Source organism: Ammospiza nelsoni, chromosome 4 (assembly GCF_027579445.1).
Source record: "Ammospiza nelsoni isolate bAmmNel1 chromosome 4, bAmmNel1.pri, whole genome shotgun sequence".
NCBI lineage: Eukaryota > Metazoa > Chordata > Aves > Passeriformes > Passerellidae > Ammospiza > Ammospiza nelsoni.
Genome location: NC_080636.1, coordinates 62,746,370 through 62,769,709, shown reverse-complemented (window position 1 = coordinate 62,769,709; position 23,340 = coordinate 62,746,370). Strand labels below are relative to the sequence as shown.

Here is a 23,340-nt window from a genome sequence, read left to right as displayed (position 1 = left end):
CTGTCCCTGTATCCCCACCAAGGGACCATCACTACCCTTCCAACGTTTTGCCATAACTCTGCTTTGGCTGTTTTTGATGGAAATGAACCCAGCAATAAACCTGACCTGTCCCTCAGCTGCAGCACAGCCTGTGCTGCCCATGACAGCAGCTTGAGCACTCTGACCTCTACAGGGCTGAGACCAGGAGGGCTCCTTTGCTCAGCCCTGGGGCAAGGGACAGCTTCAGCTGCCTGGCCTGAGGCAGGGTGCACTGCTGCAGGTCTGGTGCTCCCAGCCAAGGGGCACATGCAGAGAGCTCAGTTTCCTAAGGTTAACAATACAACCTGGGCAAGGGAAGGATCTCTCCTTTTAGATCTACCTTTCCTACATGTAGCTTGTATTATACATATATACACTTGTATACAAGAACTGTGGTAAAGCAATTTATGTCGGCATGGCTAAGCTTTAAAAACAAACAAAAGACAACCACCAAACCGAAATCAGGAACTTAGCATTTCAGCTCCTTCAGAGCATTAGCAAAGCCTGAATAAGGCAGCTGAATTAAGAGATGAGTTTGCTCTCTCCCCATACAGGCCATGAGGAAGCGAAGCCATCCCTCATACAAGCCAAGTCACATTTTGGGGGCAGGTACTGCAGAGCCATGCACTTGTGCTTGGCTACCTGGTTCTGTTAAAAAACAACTTGGCACAAAGCAGGTTCTTAGCATGTTTTCAGCCTAGTGGCTTTTATCCTGGTTTTCTACTGGGAAAAAAAATAGCAGGTTTTCTGCCAGGCTGCAAGGAGCTAGTCAAAGATAAGGATGACCTGACTGCAGGTGTTAGGGAAAATGATTTCTCAGGTTGCCAACCCACTTGGGTTCTCCAGATAAGGCAGCTTGTCCCAGGAACACCTTCCTGAGGGTGGGGGACAGCACTAGCTGGTGGTACAAAGGGCAGGGCCTCCTCTGTTGATCCAGTTTGAAATCATTAACTCAGCACAGGCAAAGAGGCACTCAGGTACCCAGCCCCTGCCATCCCTGTGCCACACTCTTACAGGCCCCTTGCAGCCTGAGGGCAGGCCCAGGCACCACTCCCGTTCCCTGTCCATACCATGAACTGCCCACAGGCAGCCTAGAGGAGCAGCAAGCCAAGCCTGCCCCCTGTCTGGGCACTGCCAGCCCCACTGCAGCCCCCAAGGCCGTGGCCTGCGGCAGCACTGCACCCTGCTCTTTGCTGCTTAGGTAGCAACTGCATGGCTCACAAACCCACATTTCCACTGTCACCTGCATTACCTCTGAAACTCAAATTTAAATTCCACAGCTTCCATCTAGCTGCACTTCTTCTCTGGTAGCAGAGAATATTGCCCTTCATGCCCATAGGGCCCATCCTTCCAAATCACAAACAGGTTCAGCATTGCATTTGAACCTTGTCCATTTGTGTGCAGCCCCCACCTTGTGCCCTGACCTTACTAAAGCAGGCAGAGAAATTAAAACAATATGCTGAAAAGGAAAAAGAACATATTTCTGGAGCCACTGTCCCTGTCTGCAGTCAAGTCTGGCATCTCTGTACTGACTCCCCCAGGCTCACCTGGCTTGAGGTCTTGAGGAGCTCTGTCAATGACACTGGCAATGCTCCTGCCTCTAATTAAAAATGGCTTCCACAGCCATTAATAAGTGGAAGATAGAAGATGAAGGTACTTTAATAAAGTTTATTTAATCATAACTATGCTTAGGAAAATACACTTGTAAAGGTTAATATAATGCAATTTAGTTTAACTTTATACTACATTTTGAACAAAAGACTTCTTATACATGATTTAGGTAAAAACAGGAAGTATGATCCGGTCGTTTTACATCTATTACAAACGCAGAAAAGACTGTCATGCACTACAGTAGAGAGCATGAAAAAAATTACCTTTGGTTTAATTCAGAGAATACAAGTATTGCACTGTAAAAGCATCAAACATGGTGCAACTAAACATCATAAACATGTTTCCATGCCAGCTTACAAAAGTTTGTTAGCTAGTGTAATTTTAGAGGGGGGATAATATATGTACACATAAAACAATTTCTTTAGCTATTTGGATTCTGTTAATATCATATCCACGCCACATATCTACACAACTGACATTCAAGAAAATACTTGAATTTGATTTAATACCTTTCAGCTACATTAAATCAGTTGAAATCAATTACTTTACTGTATCTTAACTGGCCTGTCAGCTGTTAAACATTTTTCTTTAAATGACTGAAGTTTCAGCCTAGATCATCAAAATCCAGAAACATCAATTGCAAACCATGGATTTTAGGTGCCTAGCTAGCCATTTCTGGACCATTTTTCGGGGCAGTTAGTTTGAGTGTATAGATTCATACAGAAAAAGCCCAAAACACATGACTCAACCAAGGGCTGGCAGTGTAGGGGTATATCAGCATGCTAATCCTTCCAACCACGTATTGGAGGCTGAACACAAATACAGATATTATTGCCAAAAAACACAAACATGCTAGCATTGCCAAAACCAACACAAAATAATTTAACAATATTGAAAAAGACCAAAAAAAAAAAAAAAAAGGCGTTGTTTAAAGGGAGACAGCAATGTAAGACCACCATATATGGTGGGCTACATGACCCACACTCCCCTGAAATACTCATATTAGCAGTGCCTAACATTTGAGATAAACATAATGCATTACATCCTTGCCTTTTTACTGTAACATAATCCCAAACCCTGCAGAGAATTCCAACATAGTTCTGCACCAAGATTAGCTAGTTCAGGATGTTCTTGATGGGTCTCAGATAGAAAAAATCAACTTTTCTTCTTCTTAATACGTTAATAATTTATTTTCAGTTTCTCGTCTTGTAGGAAGGTAGGAAACTCCACCAAAGAGGAGCCAGCTGTTGTCTTTGAAGAGTTCTTGTCAGATCAAGCATTGAAACCTTGACCACTTCACAGAAATGTGCAGCACAGTATTTCAGAGAATCACCTTTGCTTTTGTCTCACAGAGAGAACTTTAAAGTCAGTTAACAGCATTGTTTCCATTAAAAAAATAACAGGAAAAAATAATCAGGCCAGTCCATGAGTTTACTTGAACATAGCTAAAGTCCTTGAAGTCTCTCACAAAATGGCAAAGGCTCTTCGCAAGGATAGGAAGGGAGCTTTAAATCTCTACACAGCACTGGAATGCCCAGCATCTGCTCACATCACTCACAAATGGTGGCAACATTTATAGATAAAGAAACACTATTATGAAGAAAAAAAATACATCTAAAACTATTACAACTGGTAGTTTAGGAAAACAATTCAACTAGGTTTGTTTTCTTAATGTTTAACATAAATATAGTTGCAACTTGATCTTGAGTTGACAATGATTGTCACAGCCAAGGTAAGGATTGAACACTATCTATGCAAACAGAAACTCACTATACATTATACAACTTATGTCTGCCATGAGGGATGCCTTCCCTCTCAAATCTTTGGCCTCCTATTACCAATCTCTCCCAAAAGCAGAAGCAATGTAGCATTGTTGCTCTCAATTCTTTCACAGCAGTGGGTTTGTTTGGAGGGGAAGATGCTGTGGGGACAACACCATGAAGAATGGGGTTTATTCCAGAGCTTACACAGAGAGAGTTACTTGCAATAAAGTGCTCTGACAAATGCTGTCTGAGCTCTTCAACTCCACTCCCCAAGTAACACCTGACTCCAAATTTGCTTCTTTGGAGCTGTCCCCAACTGCTCCCACTGGAAAAGCAGCTAGTGACAGTCAGAAGAGGGCACAGATGGGACCTGGAGGGTTTTGCTTCTTCCCTACTGGTTTGGGTTTTGTTTACATTTTGCCGCTGGTTGGCCACAAGCAGTCAGGTAAGCAATCTCTCTTGCATTTGTGTGAGCTGGAAATTAAATCTGTTTAGAATTAAAAACTCCTCGTATGACATGCAGACCTGAGATGACAATCTGGTAACTTGCATGTTTCTCTCTGCATGGAAGCAGGATGGTTTTATTAAATGCAATTTGAATTAATATGGAGCAGAAATTCCTACAGATTTTAAATGCCAGGTTTGTTGCTTACCAGTTGATTCATCTTTATTTGTTTGCTGGGTTTTTTTGTGTATGAGATGTTAGATTATATCACTGCTACTATTTTATTTTTTTAAAGCTCATGAAATTTGACTGCTGTCCACCACAAAAATGAAAATGGAAGGGAAAAAAAAATTCCAGACTTGCAGAATCTGCAGACTGTTTCCACTGAGAGAGATTATTTTCCTGTCTGGTGATCCCAAATTATAAATCACAATTTATTACTCTGCATGTGTATTCAAAGTATCAGAAGTGGCATTTCCATGACAGAATAAATCCCGTAAAAGTGTTCTGGAACTGCATTGGTATTGTTTTGCTCAAGAACTCTACAATTCTAAACACAGTAAAAAATACATAGCCAAGCAGTTCATAATTTTAGCAACTTCACGCACAGTTAATCACACCCCAGGAAAACAAGAAAAATCTGCAGTAAGGAGCATCACAGAAAACTGCCACAGAAAACTGTCCCACTGTAAGCAACAAGTCTGAACGTTTCCAGATAAAAAAAACTTACACATACAAAACCAAACATGCATATATAAAGTGTACATATACTGCACAAGCACTATTCCTAGAAGATTAAACTGCATAGGTAAAAATCAAAAACAAGTGCAACATTTTAAGCCCTTAAAGCACAATCAAAAAACAAAAAGCAGGAATTAAAAATAACAAACTTGCTCCCCCACAACAAAGCCAATTACAGATCAGTGATTAAGATATTAATCAAGACAGAGGTTCTCCAATCAAAAGTTGGAAGGACTGCTCTCAAATTTTGGCTCATCATTCACGCTTAGGGGACCTGAAATGTACGTTCATAATTGTAATTAGCTTAAACAGTTATGTTCATCACTAGCCAACTTTGATTTCTTTTACAAAGTGCTCTTTATGTAATAGAAGCTATCTTCCTGGTAGAAAAACCATCAAGTAGTTTAACACTTTGAACATCAAGATACATTGAAAAGAACTAAAATAAAAAAAGGGAAAGGGAAAAAGGGAGAGAAAGAGAGTTGGCTGCTAGAACAAAAAGCAACTTATGCCAGTGGCTCTATAAACATCCAACTTGTATATTGCTAGCTCCAGTCTTGTTCCTAAAACTCAGTTTATAAAAGAGCTGCATAAGCTAATAGACTAGAAGCTTACAGTGACTTTATAGGACACAACCTCATACACCCTACCTGCTTTCTCTGATTAAGAGATCCAATAGTTAACGAGTTCACCATGACACATAAAGTTGTCAAAAATATTTTCAACTTAAAAAAAAAAAAACTAAACCAAAAAGAAACCAATGCAGACACTAAAGCAAACCGTGCTTAAAAAAAATCTACAGTATTTTTACATAAGCTGTGTAAGATCTTACAAAAGAAGATTCCCCAAACCACAGCTATTTCTACTCCTGCCCTTTTGCTGCCTTCTCAAGATAATACACATTAACTAAGTGCCTGTTGAGGTGCTTGCTGTATTCACCCTCCTTTTTAAATGAGCGGTCACAAAAAATGCACACATAGTTCTCCCTGGCCACGGTGGGGTCTGGAGCTCCTTGTGACATCTTTGGACTCGTTTCCTCTTGCACAGAGCGAGCACCGTTTAACCCCGAGTCGTCGCTCCCTTCTGATATGTTATCACTGATGTCACTGCCTTCGTGGCTGTGGATGCCCTCATCCTCCTCCATTTCCTGAGATTCATTCACGGCTGTGCTATCCCGAGGTAAGGACAGAGCCACTTTAGGGCTTTGTGTACACCCTGCTGCGGACACAGGCGCTGGCACAGCATCTCCTGTGGACTCTGTCGCTGGCAGGCATGTCTTGGACAGGTCCATCGGGCTGGAGTTAGTCTCAGTTTCTGCCACAGTTTCCTCTGGCTCCTTCTCAGGTGCCAGATCTGGTACCACATCCATGACTACATCCACACTTTTTTCAGAAGACACTGCATGGGAAGATTCCTCAGAGCAAGCGTCTTCCCCTTTGTCCGCCTCTGTCTCCTCCTCTTTTGCACCACCAGCGTCTTCACTCTCTCCTACTGCCGCAGGCATTTCTTGGTCCTCTACCTCACCTTCTGTGTTTGCATCCTGAGCTGGCAGACAAAGCTGCCCTGGACCCTGGATGCAGTTTCCTTTGGGATCAGTGCTCTCCCCGCTGAGAGCTTGACCGCTGTTGTTGTTTAATGCCACTGTGTCAGTGGGATCCTGCTCCTTTTGGTCACCGCCCTCAGTGTCCAGCTTCATGTCTCCATCTTCTTTTGTGACAGGATACTCATCTGGCATCTCCTCTTCTTCAATCTTCTCCTGATCAGGTTTACTGCTTTTTTTACTGTGCTTAATTTTCAGAGCTTTCTTTTTTCTGTTTTTCTTGAGGCAAGAATTTTGCTTTTTAGGCTCTTCCTCTGGTGCAACATCACTTTTTTGAGCTTCCTGGCAGTCTCTGGGTTTAGCTTCCACTTTCTTTTTCTTTTTTGTTACTACTGAGGTATCATTTGCAGGCTCTTGTTTTGAGGAAGTAGCCTCAGTCTCTGCCTTTCTTTTGACCTTCTTTGTTTTACATGTTTTCTCAGTACTTTTCTCAGTTTTAATATCCACCTCCTTGTTTTCTGAAGCCGATTTCCGACTTCTGGTTGTCACCTGGCCTGCAGAAACATTGCTCACTGACTTCTTTTCCTTTGCCGAATTATCTTTTTTCTCCACCTTCACAATTTTCTCCGTTTTCTTTGCAGCTGAATCCCCTTTTGTCGGCTCCTTCTCCACTTTGTCATTACCGCTCTCAGAAAAGTCAGCTTCGCTCTTTTTAGTCCGTAGCTTCACCTTCGAGACATCCATGGTGATGTCAGAACAATCGGGATGCCTGGACTTGATGTGATACTGCAGGTTGCATTTTTTAGACGCTGCATAGTCACAGACAGGGCAGAGGAACTGGCGCGGGTTGATGTGGAGCTCCACGTGCTTTTTGAAGTTGCTGCGGTCAGCGGTTTTGTAGTTACAGTGCGGGCAGATCAGAGGCTTCGGCCCGTTGTGCACCTGCCGCGCGTGACGAGTCACCTCGTGCTGGTTTGAGGCCACGTAGCTGCACTGGTCACATTTGAATGGCTTCTCACCTAAGGAAGGAAGGATGGAAGGGAATGATGGTGATTATTAAGCATGGTGGTTGTGGGACACTTACTTCCCACTAATACAGATATAGAAATATGAAACTTTAAAGGATAAAAAAAAAATATCCATGCGCCTTTAAAATTAAGCAAAGTCAACATAAGAAATCCACGAGTCACAAACACATTCACAAGACACTAAGAACAAAATACAAAAAAAAAGAGAGAAGGAGTGAGGGCTGGGAGGAAGGGGATCCAAAACCAAACAAGCAGTAACAACGTCACAGGTTCTGGCTAGGCATACATACCGGCAGAGATCTCTCTACAGTAATATTAGCAAATGGAATCCATACCCAACTGGTCCATTGAATGCATTGTAGAAAAATGGAAATGCAACATTTGATGAATAGCGGTTTCACACAAACGTTTCAAAAAAGTCCAACTTTATACAGATTTAGCATACTTCATGTTTGCATTGAAAAGGAAATGAGGGAAAAGAAGCTAGCAAAACCTAAGAACATGAAAGGGGTGTCCAGATGATCTTTACCTCTGAAAAAATTCTGTTCGCTGTTTTAGTGCCTCAAACACATAGTGCTCTGGCTGCAGGCTACTCTTGGCAAGGCAACCAAATGCAGTCCACAGCCATCACGTTACTATTAAAATCTGCATTCATATTAGTGTAATGACTCCTATAGAAGTGTTCCTGAAATGTTCTGCTTAATGCATGCCACTGCAGCAGAAGTAGCTTTCCCCTTACACATCAAAGCAAATAGGAAGAACACTTCTAGTGCAACAACCCAAGTCCAGAAATACTTTGGGAGCATCTGTGTATGTGCAAATTTAGCTGAGGAATTTGGGATGCTCCTGAGCTCTGAACCAGCATCTCAAAACTGATCTGCAGCACTAATGCATGCTACTTCTTCAGTATGCTGAAAATCCACTCCAGTCCCTTGTGCTCATGATACAATAGGTGCTTCTCCCACCCCTGCAAGCCACTGCCCATACTCAAGCATGCTCTGTGGCATGACTCAGGAGACCAGCCAGCCTGCACTGAAGATGTGGTGCCTGTTTGTGTGTTAACCACAAGATATGCAACACCCTCACAAACTCTAGAAAAGGCTGTGCTGCCTCCCTGGCAGAAACCAGGGGGACAATTGTTTAAGAGTCCAAATTGTCTCATGTCTGTCTGCAGCATCTATTTATTATTTAAAGAAGAGCTACTTTGATTCCCTCCCTCACCACTTTACTTCCTTCTTTTTTCATCCCACTTCCTGGTGACATTTTCTACAAGTTTAAGCTTGATGTGTTTATTGCTCATCCTTCCTCCAAGTACAGAGCCTTTATCACCAACACTTCAAAGGACAGTTCTGTGCTGCACTGTGGGAGGACAAGTACAGCCTCTCTTACATACACATGAACAAGCTGTTCTAAGTGCACAGAGTGCAATTGGGTAACTCAAAGATAGCATGTGAAGAGCTTGTGTCCATGGCCTTAACTAAATCCTGGGGCTTTACTGTGCAAGTGAAAAGGATATGTACCAAGATGGCTAAAACCAGCTGTGAATTAGGCTCTAGGCCACTGCCATTTGCTGTCTAACATGGAAAGAAAGCTACAGCACCCATGGGCCTTAAACAGCCAGCCTGTCAACTGCAGGAGTCCAAAAATTGCTATAGAAAAGGTGCAGCTGCCTGGGCAATGCAACAAAACATACAATAGGGTTTAGGAGAGCTATTAAGATCCCTGATAGCAAAAGTCATGCCTTCCCTCAGAGACTTTTGAGGCAGGGGCCACAAGCAGATCCCACTCCTTACCTCCTGTGGAGTTGAGACATCCTTGCACAGAACAAGGGCAGAGCAACATGTTCATGAAATGGTTTCCAGGTTTGGTATTGACCAAACCATTTGCAAATTTGGTGGTTCATTTGCAAACCAGAGGCTCAACCAAATTTTTTTTTTGTTTCTGAAAGCAGAATACTACATTCACAAAATTCTCACACCAAAATACTGACATGTCATTTTAAAGGTGGCTATTTTTAATGGACCCAAGCCCCTCTCTACTACAGTTACAACTGTCTGTCTCTTGGTTTCAATTAAAAGCCTCATCAATTGAAATTGAGACAATTTTTGTTCAGGAGACTTCAACTCCTGTTTGTCAGCATTAAGAATTCACCTAGGGCTGGTCAATTCAATTTTACAAAAACAAATCAAAAGCACAGGCTCAGGCCTATATGAACTCCCTAATGAGAGTCATAAAGGATGACTATGCTTGTGTCTATGGTGTCACAACTCTCAAAAAATGCTGTTAATTCATTCAAAAAGAGATTTGCAAGAGCATGAGAGCAAATGTTTGCAACACCACAGCTCACAACCAGTAATGGGAAATAAAGGCTAGTGAAAGTTGCTACTTTGGCTTTTAGTGCCACAAGACTGAGTCACTTGTGAACATCCTGTGAGTTTGCTTTTTCCTCCTGTGCCTCCTTGCCATAAGCAGACACTAATTTACACCACTGTGTCATACTGAACAAAAGCTAAGGGTTCCCTCAGAACCCCTAGATGAGATACAATACTAGGCCTCACAAAGTAAATTCTCATCTACTCAAAATGTTCCCAGTTTCACTGATTTGAACTCAGCTATGAAGCAGACAGTGTATCATCACAACGTTGTATTTATTACTAGGACTACTAGAGCAGCCCTATGAATATCAGAATAGATCTTGAAAAGTAAAAGAAAGAATATATATTTCCATTTTCAGTTTTATTCATGACACTTAACATTCTTTAGCAAGACAACCTTCTCCATTTAAAAAGGAACTAAAGCCCAGGCCCTACTGGCTAAGATGGCATCTCACACAGAACTGGGCAGACTGCTTTAAGTGGCCCTTCTGGAGGCAGGGTGTGGCCCAGATGAGCTGCAGAGGTGCCCTGTGACTGCAGGATGCTGTGATACTGTGAGGCACCCCTTTCCTCAGTCACTGCTGCCCCCCCGTACCAACCTGAGTGGGTGCGCATGTGCCTGGTTAAATGGGTCTTCTGAGAGCTGGAGTAGGGACACATCGCACACTGATAGGGTCGCTCCCCTGCAAAACAAACAGCAAAGGAGTTACGAAACACAGCACATTCCCAAACTTGGTTACCAAGCCACACAGGGGAGGCTGGCACAGATCCTCACACTGTGTTTGAGAGCGTGTTATCTCTCAGCAAAGGGACAGTGAGAAGCAAATGCCCGAGCCGGACCACTGCAACATGTCATGCCTTGTGAATGAGGGTAGTAAAAGGGCAGGATACGACAGAGGCACATCCTAATGTCCACCTGGGGTCAACTGTAACCTCAGCCAAAAGATTATGAGGACAGACAACTTTAGGAAGCCTTAAGCCACCAGACCTGACTTCCCTACAGCATCTTCTCCCAACACTCTGAAGATGCACAAAAGATCCTGTAAGAAACAGGGTACATTCTTGCTTTGCTTAACATCTTACCTGAAACCTCCGTATTTAATTTGGATTAAGATGGGATATGACCATCCATTCCACATGGACTTGCATTTACCAGAACACAAGTGCAGATAGAGCAGGTCTTTGCTTCCAAAGTTTTACTGGCAGAGTGAAAATAGTTTGCAGCATGGAAAAGCATGATGTCCTGATCAGTGAAATTATGCTGCTAGCAAAAGCTTAAGTGCAGCATAAACGTTTATTTCAAAAGACTCAAAACCCCCTGCCTGAAGAGTTATTGGTTCTGGAGAACTAATGGAAACTAAACAGTCATAAATTATATCTCCACTGAGGACAGTCAGCTTGCAATTGTAGCTAAAACTTGTTTCAGTACAATGATACTTGAAAATCTTTTTCAAGTGAAGACAAGCTCCAAACAAAGGCAGACAGTTTTATAATTAACATGTTAGGCAGGTCTGGATAAGCACCAGGGGTGTCTGCCCCAAACTGCTAACACACTGTCTTCCCTACAAACACTTTTTAGTCCTGGGTGGACATCCACAAGAGAAGAGAGGAGTGAAGCTGAAAAGGGAAAAAGAAGTTACTCAGTCCTAGTATTTATTCAATTCATAGCCAGAATTACACTACAGCATTTTGATAAATTTGCTACATATGAGGTATACAACCAAGGTGCTCTCTAAATCACAGAGACCTGGACATCCACAAGAGCCCTGCACACAGGGTATGTGTTCACTTTCAGAGGCACAGCTCTATCTGCAGCAGCAAAGATCTGCATCTGCCAGTGTGTGATGTGAGGCTCCACTGCTGGCCTGTGCCAAAACAGCAGTAGAACCGGCCTTTGTAATGCAGATTAATTCCACATTTCTTCCTTCCATCAAACATTTAGACTATCGTTCTTGATTAGATCAGCAGTTTAAAGGTAAATTCAGCCTAACAACCACAACTCCCCTCCCTTTCCAATTAAAACAAGGTAGGAGATTGGCACAATACACACAATAAGATTAAGTCATGCTCAAGGGGGGGGCAGTCCTTTTGGCACAAAGAAATGGTTTTGGTCTTAAATTACTCCTTACAATTAAAAAATATGTGGCCAAAGGTCTTGAAATATTCAGTCATATCTTCTTCCTATTACCTGAAATTTCATATCTGTAAAGTTAGCTACAACATTAGGAATGTGAAACAGGCTTCCTTTCATGGACTTTTTTACATAGGGCACAGCCACAAAACATACTAGATTTAAGTATAATGACCACAAGTAATTTTAAATGTGTTATTGCCACTTGAGAATTAAACGCATTGTACAGGCTGTTCTGTCAAATACTATTCCCCAAAGGATTTGTATTGTAATTTTACAAGCTGTTTCATTATATGCAAACAAGCCATTAAAAAAACCTCTCCAGAAGACACTTAGAGAATAAGCCCCAATCTAGCCAAAGCTCAAGCAGGCACTTAACTCTATGCAAATGAACAGGCACACTGACATCGGCATACAAGTTTAAGACCATCTTGTTACGGGAAGTTCCCAGTGTGACCATGCAGGAGACTCTCAAGAGTCACACTCCCGAGGCCAGACTGCTGGGACTGAAGCCCTTTCATGGTGGGTGGCTCCAGTGACCCAACGGTGCCCCCTGTGATTCTCTGCACGCCTCACTCACACAGGGTTTCCTTACCAGTTTCACCCCAGGTTTCCCACAGCAGTCTCAGATGTCCCATTCCATAAAGCCACTTACTCATGGCACAGTAACACAGAAACACCTGGAACTGTTGCCTCCAAAAAGGACCCAAGAGTGGAACCCCTGCACTTTTATACTCTCACAATCTACCTGCACACAAATCTCACTCTTCCTCCCCAGTCTTCTGTTCCTGCTGCTGAGCTTCTCCATGTCGACCTTGCTGGCCTCCCCAGTCTTCATCTGCTTTGTTATCCCAAAGTTTGGCAGTTCATGGCTCCTGCTGTGTCTCTCAATGTCCATCCATCTGGCTGGCACCAGCAGCACAGGGTTGGCAGCCCATGGCCTCTCTGTGCCCTCACCCTGAGCAAAACCTGATCTCGAACTGCAGCTTGCACACTGAGCTACCTGCACCAAAGGTATTCCTCAAAAACCTCTTGATAAAGCCTTTTTTTATAACGCCATTAGAAGTCCCATCTGCTGGAAACAAATCTGCTTCCATCAAACTTCAAACAGAGTGGCAAGCAAGAAAGATCCCCTCTCACAACCAAAATTTAAATTAAAAAAACAAAACAAACAAACAAAAACCCCAAACAAACGAACAAAAAAACCAAACAACCACAAACCAAACCAAAACCAGTCCAAAACTAGGCACAGAACACTTTAGCTACTGACTGAAGCAGATGTTAGTTATATAGCCCTTCAGATTATTTTCAGTGAAGTTTTCCAGAAATTTCTTCTAACAAGCAAAATAAAGAAAAAAGAAAGAGAACAATGCTGCACTGTCTTGCCCGTAGTACAGCTCCAGAATCAGCAGGTAAATCAAGTCAAAACTTGGTATGAAAGGTCTAACGAGCACAAACGAGCCCAGGTAGATCTGCCCCTGACACAAAGAGTCCTTTCTGACGAGCAGCAGAGGAACAGACTGTCCTGAACAACTCCAGCCAGCCACTCCTGGGCAGCAGACAGGCCCTTCTAGATGCAGCTTTCCCAGGTGACAACCCTATGACCATCTGTAGGATCCTTGTGGCACCCTCTGCCCAAGGTGCCCAACATTTGTCAGCAGCCTGTCCCACAAGCACTGTCACAAGCTGCAAGGTATCCTCAGCACAGGGCAGGTTCTGGGACAGCTGCTTTTCAACATGAATGAAAGCAACAACAGGCAGGCAGATAACTTCTGCCTGTCTTCCTGTGGTCCCCAAACATGCCAAGGATTGGTATTTTTCCCAATCATGCAAGGTGCTAGCATGCAGCCCCCTTCCCTGCTCCCAGCCACATGCTCTGGTATTTGCATGTGTCATTAGTAAGGCAACTAAGTTCACTAACCAGCAGAAAACCAACCTGGGGAAGAGGAAAGGAGTACTTTTATTCCTTTACTCCATTTTAGTGAGCTGAATCAACTAGTCCCAGGATATAGGTAGAAAACTGAGACTGCCCTTCTCCAGCAGCAGCACATGTATCCTGTGAAACTCCACTCTGTACTGTCAGTGTTTCAGAAAATTGTATGGCTCTAACACAGGAGAATCAAATTAACTGCAAAGAGGCATTTCCCCCACAAAAAAGTCTGATGAGGAACAAAAAAACAGGAGAGAAAGAAAAGCATGTATCCAAACTTATTTAACCTATTAGCAATCAGGAAACCAAAGAAACAAACAATTCCAACTTTCTTCTTTAATATCCTGAATCCATAGAGTAGGAAGAAAATGATGGATGGATGTAACCCATTTATTTTTCCCAACAAATATTTTTTTTAGTTTTAAATGAAAACTACAATCCAAAGCTATTTTAGCATCATTCAGCCAGTTTTTACTAAATTCAATATTGTTATGTAAACAGTCTGCAAATACTTTTGACTATAAAATAGCTGTGGGTGTTTTCTCAGGGTTTTTTTGGGTGAGGGTTGTATGGGGGGATTTTTTGTGCGTTCTGGTTTTGTTTGTGTTCTTTAAGGCAATACACATTAGTATTGGCAAAGACTTTTAGCTTGGTGTGTAAAATATACCTGCCAGGAGCTTATTCATTCTTCTAGTACTCTAACACTCTCTTCCACAAAACCAACATTACTGGAAGCCAGGCACATTCCTAAATTATTCTACTAACATATTTGGAAGCTTTTAATCAAGCAAGAACTGCCTGAAAGAACTTAACTTAACTTAACTGTAGTTATGAAGTAGCAAAGAAACACCTACAAGGGTACACTAAAACATGCTGAAATCATAATCACTCATTCCAGCTCAATTACAGTAACTAAAAGAACCAGAAACCCTGACTGCACAACTGTGTTCAAAGGAAAAAAAATAGGATCTGGATACACTTGATTTTTTAAAAAGTTTTAATACAGTTCATTGGTAAATTGGTCAAATGCAGTGATAACAGAGCACTTCCTCAGCAAACATGGTAGTTCCTGTAAAAGTCAACAAGTGGAAGTTGTTGACTTTCAGAAGTCGGAAAGGGGGACCTAATGTCATCTACAAACATAAGTAGAGAATTATTTAAAGTTGAGGCAAATGTAAACTAGACAAGAATCAAAGCACTGACTCACATGTGGCCATGACTTCCCCACAAGATTCATTTCGGTTTTCTCCTACTATTTTGCCATTTTTACCTGGTCTCTTTCCTGTTAACTCCTCCAAAACACACAAAGAAAATGAACTGGAGGATAAACAACACCATTTTCCTAATAACTCTCACAATAAACTTTGTTTACTTGTTTAGGAAAAAATATTTAGACAGGACTGAATTTGAAATTGATGGTATCCACTGAACAACAGCACGCAGCTATTCTTAGGAAGAATAAAGTACTAAAAACCCAGCAGACCCTACCAGCCCCAACAAAGCAGACACTAAAGCGAGCTGACAAACACAAACTCCTGCACAGTTCAGCTCAAGCCCAGCCCCGAGGCCTCCGGAGTGCCCACCCCTTCCAGACAGCTGCAGACAACTGAACTGAAACCTCCAAACCATTCATGCCACTGCTGTGACAAAACACGACTTTAAAGGAGAAATTCCCTAGTGTTTTGCTCAGCCAGCACAGTCTACAGTAAAGGGGAACCAAGTCAGGTGAGCACGCCAGGAGATGGTTAGCAAGTGAGGCGAGCCCTCTCCACAGAAAAGCCCGGACACAGTGGAAATAAAAGCTTCTAAGAAGCAGCAGGGAAGCTCTGAATTGCCCTCTCACTTTCACAAAAGGGATCAGGAGGCCAAGTAACTGTACCCCATGGCCCAGAGAGGTGAGATGGCTGCAATAACCCCCTCAAAAGGAGTTTGGTTGGTCAGAACTCCCCGTGTGCGAGGGTGGTGAGGCTCTCTGCTGAAAACCAAGGTATTTCCTAAGGCACCTGAGGTCCCAGCTCACAGGACAGCAGCAACACTACAGTCCTCTGCTTCCACTTGCCATACACCAGGGAAAAAAAGGGCCTCACACTGTCTCTTCCAATTACAAACCAAGGGTAGGAGAAGTCAGGAAATCAGGCCAGACCCCCCGGAAGGCTTCCTACAGGGTAACAGAAGTGTGTGTCTACTTCTGGCTGCTGCAGTGATGCAGGGCCTAGGAAAAAAACGAAGCCTCTGAGCATTAAAAGGAATTAATTCACTGTTCAACTCTTCTGACTTCGTGGATGCTGGAGAACTCCTCTGCATGCATATATCAGCTCACTCTTCTCTGTAATTACATTGTAGTCAAGTTTCAGCTCAGTCTAAAGGAACCATTTTCAAAACTACCTATGGGATTCAGGCACCTTTTGTCAATCTGCTTGTTTTGGTTTTAGACTACATCAGGTTTCGGTGTTGTGGACTCTGACAATTATCACAGGTTCACTTTGTCATGCCTTCTTCAAAAAATTGGCTTAAAATTACTAAACAGAATGCCCTTCATCTCCTCTTGGGCACCTGACATTTCTTCAGCCCTCTAGGACTACAGTCTGGAGCTGAAAGCAAATTCTACTAGGCTATAACCTGGTAGCACCAGAAAAGAGAGCACAAAGCTTTATCAGATAGAACAAACTTTGCAAAAAGACTCTGCTTCCTTCATTTATCACATATTCTCAGTAGTCTTACTGCACTTCAGACAAAAAAAGATTAAAACCTTACCTGTGTGAGTTCGAATATGTTGAATATAATTGTTCTTCCTGTCTGAAAAATAAGAGCACTCTGAGCACGTATACACTTTCCTGGGAAAATGATTTCTTAGGTGTTTTTTCCAGTGATATTCACTGACAGTAGTGTATGTGCATATGGTACACTTGTAGACTCTCTCATTTTCCCCTGCTTTGTTGTGGTGCTTCAAGTGAGCCAGATAGTGATCATATCTGTTAGTGTTATAGCCACAGCGATCACAACGGATTGGGCCCTTAGAGAAATCCACCTCTTCTGCAGTGCAGGAATCAGACTCCTTCACCTGTGCTTGCTTTTCTGCATTTTCTTCCACGAAGAACTTCTTAGCACTGTGAACCCTGATATGATGCACAAACTCCTCTTCAGACTCTGCCTCATACTGGCAAGGCTTACAACGAAATGGTTTGCTCTTCAAGCTCTTACACTTGTCCTCTGTGCTTTCTGGAGTACCCGGTGCTTCCAATGAGGCATCTTTGTCCACACTGGGAGTCTTAGCAGGGGAACAAGCAGCTGGACCTTGAGTTTCCACACTAGGAACCTCAAGGGAGCTTAATTCCACATTTTCAGGTGCCTCACGGTCACTCTCTGCAGTCTGGGTATCTTCCATACCCTCTCCATCACTATCTGAGAAGTTGCTGTCCCCCACCGTTGTCAGTTCTGCCATTTGTCTCTCTTCTCCAACCAGGTAATCACAGCAGTTGCCACTAACTTCTCCCGTCAAGGCCACATTTGCCAACATAATGAGCTGAGGAGCTGCCAGCTCAGCTTTAGAAAGGTCCTGTAAGTCATACATGTCATTGGACAATGCCATGCCAATATTTGAACTGCCGGGAAAGAGGCCGTTCCCACCAGACTGTCCCAGCACTTGAGTTGCCATGGCAGTAATTCTGTCGGAAGAGAAAAGGAACACCTGTAAGCACCGGAGTGAGGAAAAGTCTCCTCTGCTGTGCACCGTCGAAGCAGCCCTCCAGGGAACATCAAAAAACTACAGCTCTCTGCTGAGGCGCTGGGGCAGCGGGAAGCAGAACCCAGAGCTGGGGGTCTCGTTCTTTGCCAATGGGGTGGTTGGGCTCTTCCCTACGAGTGGTGCAGGATCCCACCGTGTGGAGGACGGGTGGGAGGCGCTGACAGCGGGGTCCCAGGGCCCAGGCGGGGCTCGGCTCAGGTGAGTGACCCGGGCCGGGCCCCGCGGCTCCCGCCACGCCAGACACCGGGGGATGGGGGTGCAGGGCCAGCCGGTGAGCGCTGCGGCCGGGCTCCGCCGAGCGCCCGTCCGGCCGCCGCCCGCCCCAAGGGCCCCGCCGGCCCAAGGCCGCCAACAAAAGGGGGCGGCCCGGCCCTGCGGCGACCTCCCCGCAGCCCGGCGCACATCCGCCGGGGGAGCCGGGCCGGGCCGTGCCCCCGCCACCCTCCCTCCTTCCCTCCCTCCCTGCCTGACAGGCATGCGGCCATTTTCTGCCTGCCCACACAAAGCGCCCTCCCCGCGCCGCCCCCGGCCCGCCCGCTGCCGCCGGCCGGCGGGGACGCCCGGCTTCCTCCTCCCCCCGCGGCGGGCAGGGCAGGGCAGCGGCGCCGGTGCGGGGGCGCGGGGCGGAGGAAGCGCCTCGGTACCGGCAAGGTCACAGCGGCCGCGCCCACCCGATGCCCGTCCGCGGGAGGGGGAGCGAGCGGCGCCCCGGGCCTGCTCCTGGGCCCCGGGCCTGCGGCTGCGCCCGGCCCGGCCCGGCCCGGCCGGCGACGGCTTCGCCTTCCGGCGGCGGCGCGGCCCGGCGAGCGCCCCCGCGGCCGGCGCGGCTCCTTAGCCGTGGTGCTGATCGCCCCGCGGCCCGCCCGCCCGGCCGCCCCCGCCCGCCCGGCGGCCGCAGATCAGCCCTGGACAGCGCCTCTCGCCCGGCTCCCGGCCCCCCCTGCCCGGCCCCGCCGGGCCCCGCCGCACTCACTCACCCACCGGCGGCGCGGGGCCGCCCGGCCGCGCGGCTGCTGCGGGGCGGGGCGGGGCGGGCGGGAGGCGCTGCTGGCGGCGGGCGGGAGGCGCTGCTGGCGGCGGGCGGAGGCGCCCCCGCATTCCAGCACACAGCGCGCAGCGGCGGCGCCGCCCCGCCCGCCCCCGGCAGGAGGGGCCGGGCCCAGCGGGGTCACCCGGCAGCGGCGGGGGCACCGGGCGGGCGGAGGGCGAGGGGAAAGGGGCACCCGGCCGAGGAGAGGGGTCGTGCCCAGGCAGGGGCAGAGCTGTCCGTGCCCGGCCCCGCTTCCGTGAGTTCCTTTGTCCCGTTCAGGGATGATAACGCTGATCTGACCAGCTGCGAGGCGGTGCCCACCGCATCGCCTTCACGAGGCGAGTCCAGAGAAGAGCAGCGAAGCTGGTGGAGAGTTTGGAGCACTGGTCTAGTGAGGAGCAGCCGAGAGAACTGGGTGTTTAACCTGGTGAAAAGAAGGCTCTGGGTGACCTTATCACTCTACAAGCAGCTGAAAGGAGGTTGTGCCAGATTGGGGTCAATCTCTTCCTCCAGGCAACTAGTGAGGAGAGGAGACCTTAAGCTGCACCAGGGGAGTTTTAGGTTAGATATTAGTCATGGTAAACGTGGTTAGACATTGGAATGGGCTGCCCCAGGTGGTGGTCATTGTCTCTGGAGGTGTTTAAGGAGAGACTGGATGTGGTGGCCTTTCTTGCCATGGTCTAGCTGACATGGTGGTGTTCAGTCAAAAGCTGGATTCAATGGCCCCAGAGGTCTTTTCCAACCTAACTGATTCTGTGATTCACCCTTCTCCACCACGGTCTAGGCCATTAAACTACCCAAATTGCTCTCAAAACATAAACTGCCGTATGCAACCATAGGACTCAAAACCTCCATAGATTGTCCTCATTGTTCCAAAACTAGGGAAAACCCCCAAAAGTTGCTCTTGCTGAGCCCAACCATGCACTCACTGGCTGCAACGGAGAGCTCAATAGCAGCATCCAGTCCTGCCTGGGTGACAATCCCAATCCTAAATGAGGAACCCAAATTTCTTAGTGGTTCTTTATTCTCTTGGGCACTCATGTAGCTCTTCACCACAACTATTGGAAAATTTTCCGTGGCCCTGAAATTCCTCAGGCTGAGCTGATTTCTAAATCTCAACATTTTCAGCAGGAGTGGGCACCTGTTGGGCTGACATCCCTGGGAGGCTGCAAAACTCCCTCTCTCTGTGTCATCTGCAAAGCAAGCTGTGCTGCACCGCCTGGCAGTGGGTGCAGAGGCAGGGCCAGCCACCCCACTGGCAAAGCAGAAACGTCTCTGAAACTGGGGAAAGCAAATGGGATTTTTCCTAGGTACAAAAACAACTGGAGAATGTAAACTTACATCAGGAAATGTTGAAGGAGAATAAAGATACTTTGTTAGATATTGAAACTGAGAATCTAAAAAGTATCCTTGATCTGTTCCTGTGAGAACGGCCTTCCTGGCCCGGACAGCAGAGATGCGGTGTGTGTGTGTGCTGGCCAATCTTGCCACCTGGCCCTACCCTAGCTATTTCTGTTTCCCAAGGGCAAGCTCCTTTCTCCAGCCTCCAGATCTGCCTGTCTGTCATTTTCATCATCCAGAAGAGAAACTCTGTAATACACGTATGATGGATTATGAATTTATATATGTTTTTATATATTATGTTACAGATTTATTTGTGAGACGTTGCCCTAAAACCTTAACCCAAGGTCCCTCGCCTAGGCACCATGTCCTTGCAAACTCTGTGTATCTTTCGTCCCTCTTCACTGCTCTCAGGACACATATGGTTTGTATGCTCTGGTGTTAATGCAGGGTGCAGCTCTGAGCAGCTACCCTGGCAGAGGAACTTGCAGACACGGGGGGACAGACTCACATCAAAGCTTTGCCTTTATGAAATACATGGATGCTACTGGCTCAGACCTCTTGGCTCCAAAAAATCTAAACCAACTTCAGTTTCTGTAAGTAGTTTTTTACATTGCCATTGCCTACCCCTCTTCCTGCAGAACTTGCCTTATTTGCAAACAACTCTTTTTTTGCTCAACACTCTCCTTATGCCAGACAAACACAAAAGTTGCATTCCCAAGTGAAAAGCTCCTTTGAGCTCTATGTTAAGTCTGAGCCATTCCCAAACCCCCTTAATTCTAGGGCTGCCCATCAGATTTATAGGTTAAAACCCAAGTTACACCACTCCTAAGCTATGCCAGCAGTCAAGTGCAGTTAGTTCTCCAATGCTTTCCAAAAAAATCCCACATGTGCACCCCAAGAAATCTCAGCAGTACACAGAAGTGGCTACATCAATTATTTAGTGGTCAGGATGCTTTCGAGCAGCTTGAATGTAGATAGTCCTGCAGTGAATATGTATCACGAAAGAAATGTTCCACATCAAAGCCTGTAATGTCTGCAAAAAATGCAATCATAAATATAAACTTCTGCCAAAACAAGAAAGTTGACATTAACAGTCATATGGATTGTTGCCATCCTGCATCAGCTGGAGAGCAGGGAGCTGAAACTGTGTTTCTAATAGAAAGCACACTTCAATATTAACATCCATCTGTTATAAAAATAAAGGCACTGCATTTAGAATTGTTAAAGCTTTTCAGATGACTTGGGGTTCCTATGGGAACTTTGGTTCTTTCCTTTGTGTATAATTTCACAACTGGATTTGACATATAGTGCCCTTTTAGGTTCATTGCCTGGAAGCAGGTTTTTTGCACTGTCTGATTTTTCTCTTTCTTTTTTTTTTTCCTGGTGACCAGATTGCTTGCTGAAAGCACCACTTTTAATGTTATCTTAATAGTATTTTAATGTTTATCATTTCACCAGAGATCTCTTTCACCTTTCAAAAACCAGTCTGACCAGATTTCTCAACTTTTGTGCTCTGCAAGTATGCCAATGTGCCGTAACTGTCTATGTTAATACTGTAAAATGTGTTTATGGTTCCAGTGTTCTAAAAAAATTAAATAATAAATGCTTCACTGCCAGGATTAGATCCCACAAGCACTGCTTTAACAATACAAACACTATTCAGAGCCTCACACCATATATACACTTTGCACTATTGTGCTCTGAGAGAAATCTCTTTTGGTGCTAATGGAGAAAAAGCATTGCTGTCTGGGTTTAAAAAAAAAAGGTCTCCATTTGGTTTGTTTGCCTTGTTTGCTACTTATGAGATTGTCATGTTTGGTCAGAATGGGCCAAAATTTCAAGCTCTATGCAGCATCAATTACATCTCAGAAATTCTTGCCTTAATCCTTTTGAACAAGCTCATTCTATAGCCTTCAGTAGACACAGGTCTCATGATGAGAGGAATCTAATAATTATCTTTTTTTTAATGAGTCAGTAAAATTCTCTGACTCACAGCTAGTGTGGCACCTCCTCCCTCCTTCCAGCATGAAGGTTTCCACATCTGTGTGGTGAACAGGATCACTAGAACAACACATACTAAAACTACTTCTCCAAAAAGCTCCTCGTCAGTGATCAGCATTGGTTAGTCTTACCTTACAAGGTCAGTGCAAATGCCATGTTTTCACTCCTGCCTAGAAGTGGGTCTAATAGGGGTCAGTTTTAGTTTCCAGAAGATTATCCACACTTAGCTACTTCACTTTGCTCTTTCACAAAAGCATACAGGATAGATTGCATTTGTTATGGCTTTGCTGCCTTCTCTGAAAGGGGCAAACTTTGGCAAAGCCACCATTTCATACAATACAAAATATCATGTGCAAAGAAGGCTAAGACTCTTCAAAAAGATAGTTACCTTTACTGAAAGTTACCTTTTTTTACTCACAGGGTATTTCTCTACAAGCAATCAGCCTTAATATTTGTACCTATTTTAACACAGTCTTTTCAAACCATCTTTAAGATCTAACATAAGACTGTTTCCAACTGCTGTGGCTGGGATTTTACCAAGCAGTAAACCCAGTGTTCAGGCTGCCACTGCCAGACCTAATCCACCACAGCCATCTGACTCAAATCACGAACCTGGCACAAAACACATCCTGTCAGGTCCTGTTTGTTTCAAGATGCTCTGAACAGTTAATTTTGTGCCATCAGACTTTGCACAGTTCCCATTTATGTGGTTGGTACCACATGATTTCAGTCCATGGAAGGGAGAGGCAGTAGGTACCAAGTGCTGTGGAAAACGTGATCTCAAGTTTGCAGCTGAAAGCTGTGCAGCTGGGTGTCAGGGCTAGGCACACAGCACCTCATCCTCTGCAGCAATTCCTGGCTTCTAAAACTAAAGTTGCCCGAGTAACTGTTTGCGGGGGGAGGGTAATGTTGTGCCTGGAATTACAGTGCCACAGCCTAAACAGACATCCAGCTGCAACAACTCATAAAACTGTTTTTAAAAGCTCTTCTCGTATGGGAGCACTGGTGTAACTGGATTTGGACATGCACATTTTTTGTCTTGGGTGATGACAGGATAGGGAATGGTGTGCCTGGCATTTTACAACATCTCCCTGGATGAGCAACTGTTTCTTAGGCAACAGCCCTCTGTGCTTTGCCACTGGCTAATTGACAACACCAGGGATTATGTGGGGAGGAGAGAAGATGTAATGTACAATTTCTGGGTGAGAGGAAGAGCAAGGGAGGAGGAAGGCCCCCTTTAGAAGGAACATGTGGTTGTGTAGTGGGGCTCAGCTGACCACATTCTCAGACCCTTGGGTTCTTCTCAGTCTGTGCTGCATGTTCACTCTTAATAAATCCTGCTGGGAATCTCTGTCTTATTCACCTCAGGTTCAGAAATTCCACCTATCTTTCCTAAACACCTTTGCATTTAAGCCACAGTCCTCTTGCTCCTGCTTCTCTCCAGGCTTCCTATGCCCACTGGCTTGGAAATGTCATCAGCCAAACCCAATGTGGGATGTTAACCCCTTTCTTAATTGAGCCCTTTGTTGCTCTGTACCCCTCCAGTACCAGGAACTGGAAAAGGGGTTCAGGACTCTATAGTAGCAAGGGGAGGGTACTTTAAATCATGCAATAAATCTAAAAAAAGACTTTAAAAAC

At 45.2% G+C, this 23,340-nt stretch overlaps 1 protein-coding gene across 1 annotated transcript; it reads right to left on the bottom strand.

The window, feature by feature from the left end:
- Positions 1–1,672: 1,672 nt before the first annotated feature.
- On the bottom strand, positions 1,673–18,378 carry REST (RE1 silencing transcription factor). Its single transcript, XM_059469866.1, has 4 exons — positions 18,305–18,378; positions 16,337–17,247; positions 10,121–10,204; positions 1,673–7,137 (listed from the first exon to the last, which is right to left on the bottom strand). The coding sequence occupies exons 2-4, from the start codon at positions 17,235–17,237 to the stop codon at positions 5,441–5,443; spliced, it is 2,682 nt and encodes an 893-aa protein (XP_059325849.1). The 5' UTR covers positions 17,238–17,247; positions 18,305–18,378; the 3' UTR covers positions 1,673–5,440.
- Positions 18,379–23,340: the final 4,962 nt, after the last annotated feature.

Excerpts from the sequence above, each read along its gene's own strand:
- REST (XM_059469866.1), bottom strand. The coding sequence starts at position 17,237 with ATGGCAACTCAAGTGCTGGGACAGTCTGGTGGGAACGGCCTCTTTCCC. Across the intron at positions 10,205-16,336 it reads ACATATTCGAACTCACACAG|GGGAGCGACCCTATCAGTGT; the intron begins GTAAGGTTTTAA and ends TTTGTTTTGCAG. Across the intron at positions 7,138-10,120 it reads GCACATGCGCACCCACTCAG|GTGAGAAGCCATTCAAATGT; the intron begins GTTGGTACGGGG and ends TTCCTTCCTTAG.